Here is a 10,428-nt window from a genome sequence, read left to right as displayed (position 1 = left end):
AGGAGGGCAGGATAAATGTTTAATTTATTTTCTTAAATTACCACTTTTCAGAGTAAAGAGTTGCTGTAACAGTCACCATGGCAAATGAGGCTTTTAAAAAATTGTTTTTTATATTTGGTTTATTCTTTTGGTGGGACTTCTTTGTTTGACATTTTCAATCAATTGCAGTCATTATTTTTGGTGCTCAAATTGTTCTAATTTTGGCCAGTGGGCATTCCCTCAAGCTGGCTCCCATGTCCTTTTGAAAGGACCTCGTTTTTTTTCTTGGATACCTCCAGACTTCACTGTCACAAGATGTCCCAAGCGCTCCTATTCATTCCCAGCTTTTGACCTGGCATAAATCATTTCTCCAAGGAGCCCTGGGACTTTTTAGTGGAGAGTGGTATTTATTTAGAGATCAAAATCTGGGTGCCAAGGATAACCACTGCCCTGAGTTCAAATTAATATTTTCATTTCAAAGTTAAGATAAGGTTTTATTTCTTGTTTTTATACTTTTATATCTTATTTTACACTGGAGTTTTTGCGCCTAATAACATTAACAAAATTATTCTTTAAATACTTAAACCAACCCTATGAGATAGGGGATAAGTTATATAACTGTGATCATAATTTATGTTAAAATCGCTGTTTTACGAGGAGGAAACTGACAAGAGGTGCCCAGGCTTACGTGGCCAGTAAATGGCAGCGTCGGGATTTGAACCCGGCACGCTACTTCCACCAGGGAAGGGAGTCCCAGACATTCAGAGGGTCTTCTCCACGTTAAGTGATCAGGGCTGGGGATGCGAGAACCAGCATGAGGGGGAAATTGACCCATCGTGACCGACTGCTTCAAATGAACCGGGAGGGCAGAGCGGGGGCGAGTGCCCTAAAGAGCACGAAACGCCTGGAACCACACATGCACCACCTGAAGGTGAGAAAGCCTGGTTCGGAACCACGCGGCGCAACCCCCAAACCGAACCCACCGGACCTGACCCGCCTCCGCGTAGCGCCCGCCCACCCACCAATCGCACGGAGCCTTGAGCATCGGGGCGGGACAACAGGGGAGTATGTCCAATGAGGAATCGGCTCCCGGTCGCCTCAGAGCTGAGCACTTCAGAGTACTAACTGGAGAGCGAAGAGGAGGTGGCGGGCTTGGCCAATCATAGGGGGAGACTCAATATTTGGGCCCCGCAGCCAATCAGAAGAGCGGTCGCATCCGATTCGTTCGGCCCACGCTTCCCGCCTTTCCGCCAACTCCAGAGGCCCCGGCTAGTTGGCCACCGGAGTTGGGGCGCTCGCAGTCCTCTTCTGACAGTCGTACCGCCGACCCCGGGGCCGCGCGGGTGTCTGGTGGAGCATGGCGAACTCGGGCTGTCAGGACCTCCGGGGCCAGGAGGGGGAGAGTTTTCTGTACTTCGCCTACGGTAGCAATCTGCTGACCGAGCGGATCCACCTCCGAAACCCGTCGGCCGCGTTCTGCTGCGTGGCCCGCCTGCAGGTCAGTGCTGCCCGCGCGCGGCCCCTGCAGCGTCGCGCCCACCCTGCGGACGAGAGGGCAGGATTTCGGGAAGTCGTTTTCTCGGGGCTGGGAATGCAGCTCTTGCTGATAAGAGCACGTCGGAGCTGTCTTCACCGTCTGGCTTCTGCCCTCCTCCCGCCTCGCCCCCACAGCGTTGTGCCCGCCTGGCAGCTGTGCGCCCCCGGGCCGCCCTGAGCCCCCTGCTGACTTTCCCCGGGAGGCTCGTTCTGCCCGGACCTGGCCGCCTCTGTCTTGCCCACCGACTTAGGGGAGCGCTCACAGCATCCATCCGCTCCGTGCCTCCCAGACGCCTTCTCTGTCCCAAGTCAGGGAACGCGTGGCTTTCTCTTCCCTACCACACACCGTCGCTGCAGGGCTTGTCCGCTGGTATTGTAAAACTCAGTTCACCTGGCTTTCGCTCCCGATGCCAGAGGTCCTGACGGCCGGCACCGGCACCTATCGTAGTCATAGTAAGAGCCGTGCTCAGTTCAGTCAGGTGGCTGGGTGAACCATAACACACCTTGGTAAAAGTCATTGCTCTTCAGGGGCGCCTGGCTGGCTCAGTCGGAGGAGCATGTGACTCTTGGTCTCAGGGTCTGAGTTCGAGCCCCAGGTTGGGTGTAGAAATTAAATAAATAAAAACTTAAAAATAATTGCTCTTCAGTACAATCCGTTCATTCCTTTGGTGGATTTTTTTCCCTGCAGATACAAAAGTGATAAAGTGGGCTGCCCGGAGGACCTGTCCATGTCTGTAGGAGGGACACACCAAAAAATTATGTACGAAAGCTTTTGACATTGTCGGATTAGACAAACATGGTCTCTGCTGCCCTTGTCAGGGTTCTTAGTTGCAAGCAACAGAAAGTGGCTGATTTAAGCGGAAAAAGAATGGGTTGAAAGGCTGTTGGAGGGTTCACAGAATGACCAGGAAGGTAGGACCACAGAACTGACAAAACAGGGAGGCATAGGGGTGCCTGTCTGAGTCCGTGGGTGGAGCATGGGACTCTTGATCTCAGGGTTGTGAGTTCAACCCCACTTTGGATGTGGAGCCTACTTTAAAAGCAAAACAAAAAACAGGCAGGCATAAAGGGAGGTACAGCAACCACCACAGCCAGTATCACAGATAGACCCAGCCCAGGAGGCCACTGGTGCGCCTCTGCTGAACTTAGTAAACATGGACACTAAGTTGGGCATCACTGACCCTGTCTGCTCCGGACCTTGCCTGCTACTGTCACTACACCCCTGCAGTTCCTGAAACCTAGATGTGGCCACCACCTGCAGGATGTAGTTTCTGCTGTCCCTGGGCACTAGCACTAGCTTCTATTTCAGTTGCAGGTGGGTGTCCTGATTGGCTAACCCATGGCCACGTGCCCATGTCCTGACTGCAAGCAAAGCTGCGAGAACCAACTGCTGGCATTTGACGCCTCAAAAATGGGAGTTGGGCTCTAACACTTTCTATTACCCAGACTCCTAAGGTAGGGAACTGCCCAAATGTGGAAAAGAACTTCAGATGCTTATAGTTGGGACAAGTGGAAGAGCTATCAAACAAGTGATTATTCAGTTACAGATATGGTGAGTTTAAAAAGGAGACATGTTGTACCTTCCTCTCAGTTTTGCTGTGAACCTAAAACTGCTCTAAAAAAAGTGAAGTCTTTAAGAAAAAGAGACCTACAAGGTGCTATGGGAGTGTATGACTTGGAGGTCCTGTCCTAAGAGCTTAGTAAAGCTCTTCCTGAAAATACGACTTTTAAGCTGAGACCTGAATGATTGGGCAAGGGGAGACAAAAGAGAAGGAACAGCATGTACAAATGACCTCAGGAAAGAAGAAGCTGGATCATCAGCTGCTGTGGCGGGAGTTTAGTGTGTGAGGAGGATATTGCTTGACAACTAGAGAGGTAGGGAAGGACCACATGTTACAGGATCACAGAGGCCAAAGAGGACTTTGGTCTTTATCTTGAGAGCAATGAAAAGATCCATTGCAGAATTTAAGCACATGAAAGATTAGATTTACAACTTTGAAAGCTCATTCTGGTTGCTATGGAAAATGGATTGGAAGGAGAGACAACAGTTGATGTGGGGAGCCCAGTTAGAAAGCTTTTGTAGCAATCCATGCTAAAGATAGTGGCACCTTGAACTGGAGTGGTAGCCGTGGCAGGTAGATGGGTTGGGGAGATATTTAGGAGATAATAACGTTAGGCCTTGGTGATTGATTGTGAAGGGAGGAAGAGGTAACAGGGGTGACTAAGGTTTTTCGTGCAATAGGGTGGATGATGGTGATATTTGTAAAGAGGAGAGTCCGTTTGGAGGGAAAGTCAAGCTCAGCTTAAACATAACTGAGTTTGAGATGTTTGTTATACATCCAAGTGAGCAGAAAAATATTAGCATTTATTAAGTACTCACTGTGTGGTAGGCCCTGTTCTAAGCATTTTTGAAGTTTAGAAGAGAGATCTGGGTTTGATTAAAAGATGATTGGAATATTGGATGGTATTTGAAGTTATCAGAAGGGATAGATTGTCTTGAGCAAATTGATGATGAACAAGAAAAGGGGCCTAAACTGAGCCCTTAGCAACTCTACCATTTAAAGACCAGGTATGGAGGAGGAGTTAGCAAAGGGAATTGAGATCAGGGAACAGTCTGAAAGTCAGGAAGGAGGCAGATCAAGACAGGGTGGTTAACCCTGTCGGAAGCAGCTGAAAAGTGGAGCAAGAGGAGGAATGAAAATTGTCTATTGGGTTTAGACAACCAGTACCTAATGTGGTTGTGACTTTTTATCGGCTCTCCTGATGTCCTGCCAGGGCTGCTTGGCCCTAAAACATCTGGTATACCGATTGAAGATATTGGTCACTCAAACCAACCTTTTTCCTGAAATGTGACATTTTTAAGAAAATAAAGGTGACAGGGATAAAATATAAACCTTAAATTTAGTATCTAGTCCAACCTTTTTTTATTATTAAGGAAACTAAGCTCTGGAAAGATGGAAAGAAATTTTCTACACCAAATGGCCAAGTAAGAGTTTTTAATCTTCCCCAAGATTCTCTCCTCTGATTACCCATCTCTATAGGGAAGAAGCTAAACTAGAAACCTGGCAGGATGCCTGGGTGGCTCAGTCGGTTAAGCATCTGCCTTCAGCTCAGCTCATGATTCCAGAGTTCTGGGATCAAGTCCCACATTGGGCTCCCTGCTCGGCCGCTCCCCCCGCTAGTGTTCTCTATCTCCCTCTGCCGGCCGCTCCCCCCGCTAGTGTTCTCTATCTCTCTGTGTGTCAAATAAGTAAATAAAATCTTTAAAAAAAAATAAAAATAAACTAGAAACCTGGCTCCATTACTTATTAGTTGTGAGACCTTGGGCAAGTTGCTTAATCTTTATAAGCCACAGTTTTTCTTGTTAAATGGGTATAATAAAGTTGTTGGCAGGATAAAAATGAGTCCACATAAAGCTCATAATGCAGTTATAGAACCTAGTAATGTACTAGTATTAGCTGCTTTTAATGTTTATTATAGATATGATAGTACAATTCATGAGTGCTAGATTAATCACCCTCCAATGCTGGCTCCTTGAGGGCAAACATGGTGATATATGCTAGCAGGATACTCTCTATATACATAAAAGTAGGTTGTAACCCCTATGTAGCTACCCAGCTTCAACAATTATGTATACTATGGTTGCCTCTAAGTTAAAATCTATGCGTATGTAGGTAGACTGGGAAGAAATTTTTAAAAATGAAAATAGTTACATTAAGGCATTGGGATTATGGGGTTTTTTTTAAACCCATTTATGGTAAAATATATATACATATATATATTCAGTATACATTTCATTTTTAAAGAAAAATATGAAAAAATATAGTCTTTGAGATCCGGGTCTTTGTTTATCTTTGTATTTTTTACAGCTTCTTATACAGAGAAAGAACTCAAAGTTTATGTTTTAATTGCATGGAGTTCAAGGTAAATTTTTTTTTTACACTGAAGAGGGAAATTTTGGTTCAAGTGGATATTGATCATATCATTTTGGTTTCCTTTGTAGGATTATAAGCTTGACTTTGGCAATTCCCAAGGCAAAACAAGTGAAACTTGGCATGGAGGTATAGCCACTATTTTTCAAAGTCCTGGCGATGAAGTATGGGGAGTAGTATGGAAAATGAACAAAAGCAATTTGAGTTCTCTGGATAAGTAGGTGGCTTCTAATTATAAGTTAAATAATAACTAATTCAGAAAGTGGATCATATGCAAAGATGTGTGTGTGTATATATATATATATATATATATATATATATATATATATATATGTGTTGGTTTTTCAAAACCATATACTACATTCTTTACACTGTAGCATTAACATAAAAAGTATAATGTGCATATCCTAAAAAGAAAAGCCTAGGGGTACCTGACTGACTCAGTCTGTAGAACATGCAACTCTTGATCTCAGGGTTGGGAGTTCAAGCCCCACATTGGGCATAGAGCCTACATAAAAAAAAAAAAAAAGCCTAGAAGGGTCACTTATTCCAGTTGAGATTTGGGGGATAGTTATAATCTCTTCTGTAAAAAAATGGAAATCTTTATTTTTGTTTTATTTATCTTTTATTAAAAAAAATCTCTTTGTAGTTTCATATTGTGAAAAGGCATGAAGATGTTTGTAATTGTTATATCTTTTTATCGGTTTCAAAAGCAGTTCAGTTTTTACTAGAGTCAGTTTTTAAAAAATAATTCTTTAAGGTGGCAGTTGAATCAGTAAAAAAGTAATAATTTGTAAAAACTTTGACAACGTACTAGAAATGTTTTGATACTGTTGATAACTAGAACTCTCCAGTTGTGTGGCAGAGCATGTATACAAAGAAAGTTGGCAGAAAAGAGTAGGACTTGAAAAGAACACATTTTCTGATATGCATGATACTTTAGGTCACTGGTGAATAAGAGGGAGCCATTCTCTCTACTTTTCTCTGGGTGGATAGTCTCTTGTTGTCAGAACACATAGTCATTTTTTGTAGCCTAGAGAGCAGTGTTGAAGGGGTATAAAGATTGAAATAACTATATTCAAGCATGGGTTTATATAGGATAAATGTAGAGATCTGTTAGAAGTGTACTGAGTAATACTAAATCTGAGGCTTTCCAATTGAAATGCTAGGTTTACTTTTGATGTGGTAGTATTTATAATATGTTCTACCATACCCCAAAATACAAAGGGGGCAAGTACATCCATATATAGTTAAATTTTTAATCCAATAAACTAACGTGGCTAAATCATATATGGTTAAAATTTGACTGTTCTGGTTTCAGGCAAGAAGGGGTTAAAAGTGGAACATATGTCCCAATAGAAGTTAATGTTTATACTCAAGAAGGAAAAGAAATAACCTGTCGAAGTTATCAGATGAAAAATTATGAGAGTGCTCCCCCATCCCCCCAGTATAAAAAGGTAAGCTACTTACAAAGACTGTTGGAGATTCCTTTTTAATTTTCACTGAGCTAAACTAAAAAATATCTTGCTTTAAAAAGACTATGTGCGCATTAAATTCTACACGAACACTTATTTTTTTGCCTGCCCTACCCCTATGAACACTTCATTTTAATAAAAATGTTTTTAATGCAAAAATGATAGTTATTTACCTAACATGCAAATTGAAAAATATTCAGATTTATTTGTAATGATAGAACCATGTTCCTAAAACAGATTTATTAAAAAAGACTTCGGAAATCTATATGAGCCATAATTCTAGATATGTGTTTTCTTTCCCAAAGTAGAAAATAACATGTATGCATGTATTTTTAGTGGATTTATTCTATGCATAGGCTTTTGTAATCATTTTTTCTCCACAAAACAGTATTTCATAACACCAAGATTCATTTTTATGGGGGAAAAACACATTTCCTGTTGCTGAAATGTTTTCCATCCCTAGATGGAGGGAAAAAAGTCACACTCTTTTTTTTTAAGATTTTATTTATTTATTTGACAGAGAGCGAGACAGTGAGAGAGGAAACACAAGCAGGGGGAGTGGGAGAGGGAGAAGCAGGCTTCCCGCTGAACAGGGAACCCCCCCGATGTGGGGCTCAATCCCAGACCCTGGGATCACGACCTGAGCCAGAGACAGATGCTTAATGACTGAGCCACCCAGGCGCCCCAAAGCCACACTCTTTCAAAATCAGAGAAACTACTCCCACAAGCATAGGAGAAGAATGTGGGATAGAAACCCCAACATCCCTTTTTAGAAACCCAAACTTAGGTACTATTGGAAGGCCCAGTCAGGACATGGCACGTGGAGTGGATCACCCAGTTCCTCGGCCTAATCTGGAATTTTCTAGTATGGAACCTAGAGGAATTAGCCTGGTATGGATCTGGGAAGTACCCACCGAACATGGTTGCCATCTATTAGCTCATTTCATATCAGAGGTAGAGTAGACTCCCAGATTAAACTAAAACTGCTCCCTGTAAACTTTACATTTTTTTTTTAAAGAATGGTGCTTTTTCTTAATAAATCTTGCCAGTTCTATACAATAAGTTTTTATCTTAATATAAAAATATTTTAAATTAGAATGCCTAGAATCAAAAACACAAGAAATAACAAATGTTAGCGAGGATGTGGAGAAAAAGGAACCCTGATGCGATGCTGGTGGGAATGCAAGCTGGTACAGCCACTGTGGAAAACAGTACGGAGGATCCTCAAAAAATTAAAGATAGAATTACCATATGACCCAGTAATTCCACTTTGGGTATTTACTCAAAACGAAAACATTCATTTGAAAAGATATATGCACCCCTATTTTACTGTAGCATTATTTACAATAGTCAAGATATGGAAGCAACCCAAGTGTCCATCCATAGTTATGGCTAAATAAGACGTGTGTGTGGGTGTGGGTGTGGGTGTGGGTGTGGGTGTGGGTGTGGGTGTGGGTGTGTGTACACATACATACATACAATGGAATATTACTCAGCCATAAAGAAGAATGAGATCTTGCTATTTACAGCAACACGGATGGACCTAGAAGGTATCATGGTAAGTGAAATAAGGTAAACAGACAAATACCATATGATTTCATTCATACATGGAATCTATGAACAAACAAATGAACAGACAAAAAAATACCCAGACTCTTATCTACAGAGAACAAACTGGTGGCTGCCAGAGGGGAGGTGGGCGGGGGATGGCTGAAATAGGTGAAGGGGATTAAGAGCACACTTACCATGATGAGCACTGAGTAATGTAAAGAATTGTTAAATCATTATATTGTATACCTAAAACTAATATAACACTGTATATTAATTATACTTTAGTTTTTAAAAATATTTTAAGCCATATTATCGAGTAAAATTGATACTCCATGAGAATGTATCATGTGGCCTTGAAAACTCCCTGCACATTTATGCTCACTCTAAGAGGAATGACTCTATTTTGTTCTATAAGTGTTTATTCTAGAGTTATCTGAAAGCTAGTATTTCATACTTTGATACTGCACATAAAGCTGTGGTATATTAAATTGTATTCCTAATTAAAAGGTGCTTTTGGTTTCTTTTAACCATTTCTAGGTCATTTGCCTAGGTGCAAAAGAAAATGGTTTGCCACTGGAGTATCAAAAGAAGTTAAATGCAATAGAACCAAATGACTACCAAGGAGAAGTCTCAGAAGAAATTGAAGACATTATCAAAAAGGGAGAAACAAAAGTTCAATAGAACATAATAGATATTTTAGATAGAAATCTAAATTATAATAGAAAATACAGATATTTTCTGTATGTGCTAATATATTTTTAACATTTAGAAAAGAGATCTGAGGTATCTCTATGTTTAATATATTTTCAACAGTGCTCTAAAGGGATATCTTACTTAGGTAATTCCTTGTATTCAGACTCAAAAAAGAAACTTGGTTAGAAATTAGATAATTGAGGGGCGCCTGGGTGGCTCAGATGGTTAAGTGTCTACCTTTGGCTCAGGTCATGATCCCAGGGTCCTGGGATGGAGCCCCACATCAGGCTCTCAGCTCAGCGGGCATCCTGCTTCTCCCTCTGCCTGCCGCTCCACCTGCTTGTGCTCTCTTTCTCTCTGTGTCAAATAAATAAATAAAATCTTTAAAAAAAAATTAGATCATTGAAAAGGAGGCCATGATGCACTGGAATGCATGACAAATGGATGTGGGTACTCCTTCCATGAACACTTAAAGTTATTTTCTGGAGTTGAGTGTATTCTTGCTCTGTGACAGAGGAGATATTTGCAACTTAACGATCGTGCCGGTGAATCGCTCTGCTCTGGGATTTTTTTAAATCAGCTTAATAAGAGCAAGCAAACTACAGAGACAGTTGATAATTTTTTTTTTAATTTAAAAATAGCATACTGTTCTTAGAGAAATAAATGTATTTGTGGTTTAACCTGTCTTCCCTACTGAAGTACTATATTTCACTTTGTTAGAGACTCATGTCCTCACCCATACTGGGTCTGATGTTGGCTATACACAGTCCATACTACAGGATTATTGCACAGACTCTGGAACCAGACAGACAGCCTAGGATCAATTGTCAGTTCTACCACGTTCTAGCTGGGAGACTTTGGGTTATCTGACTCTTTGCCTCAGTTTGCTCATCTATAGAGTGAGGGCAGTTGAAACACCTATGTCATAGGATTATTTTGAGGAGTAAATATATGTAATAAGCTTAGAACCGAGCCTGGCACGTAATAAGTATTAGAAATCACTAATGTTCTTATTGAAGAATTAAGTTTATACAGAGCCATCCTTGGAACAGGATTTTAAAGTAGAAGAGTTAAGATTATGAGCGGAAAACATTTTTTGAAAGCTCCAGTTTGACTCTTGGCTTCCTAAATTTATTTACTGAACAAATGGAAGAAAGAAGAGTCATGAATAAAACAGCACTGGTTATCAAAAAACCAGGTCTCTGGAATGCAGTGAGCTAGACTTTTGAAACAGGTTATTGGAATGAAATGAGCTAGCTGCA

The 10,428-nt window shown here is 41.4% G+C and overlaps 1 protein-coding gene across 2 annotated transcripts; it reads left to right on the top strand.

The window, feature by feature from the left end:
• The first annotated feature begins 1,129 nt into the window (after window positions 1-1,129).
• Window positions 1,130-9,842, top strand: GGCT (gamma-glutamylcyclotransferase). 2 transcript variants are annotated; one of them, XM_025873100.2, is made up of 4 exons: window positions 1,130-1,477; window positions 5,519-5,664; window positions 6,769-6,904; window positions 9,011-9,842. In XM_025873100.2, exons 1-4 carry the CDS (start codon window positions 1,337-1,339, stop codon window positions 9,152-9,154), a joined length of 567 nt encoding a protein of 188 aa, XP_025728885.1. In that variant the 5' UTR covers window positions 1,130-1,336; the 3' UTR covers window positions 9,155-9,842. The 2 variants fall into 2 exon arrangements, with proteins under 2 accessions (XP_025728885.1, XP_073755125.1); XM_073899024.1 differs by lacking the exon at window positions 1,130-1,477 and adding an exon at window positions 2,918-3,067.
• The last annotated feature ends 586 nt before the right edge of the window (window positions 9,843-10,428 follow it).

Source organism: Callorhinus ursinus, unplaced genomic scaffold (genome assembly GCF_003265705.2).
Source record: "Callorhinus ursinus isolate GAN/ISIS: 27379988/994484 unplaced genomic scaffold, GSC_fseal_2.0 scaffold12, whole genome shotgun sequence".
Lineage (NCBI taxonomy): Eukaryota > Metazoa > Chordata > Mammalia > Carnivora > Otariidae > Callorhinus > Callorhinus ursinus.
The sequence above is the reverse complement of the archived record's forward strand: the minus strand, read 5'-3'. Positions and strand labels throughout refer to the sequence as shown.

What these genes read in the sequence shown, in the direction of transcription:
- GGCT (XM_025873100.2), top strand. Translation starts at nt 1,337, where the DNA reads ATGGCGAACTCGGGCTGTCAGGACCTCCGGGGCCAGGAGGGGGAGAGT. An exon ending in AATTTGAGTTCTCTGGATAA is followed by an intron (nt 5,665 to 6,768) that starts GTAGGTGGCTTC and finishes TTCTGGTTTCAG; the next exon opens with GCAAGAAGGGGTTAAAAGTG. An exon ending in CATCCCCCCAGTATAAAAAG is followed by an intron (nt 6,905 to 9,010) that starts GTAAGCTACTTA and finishes AACCATTTCTAG; the next exon opens with GTCATTTGCCTAGGTGCAAA.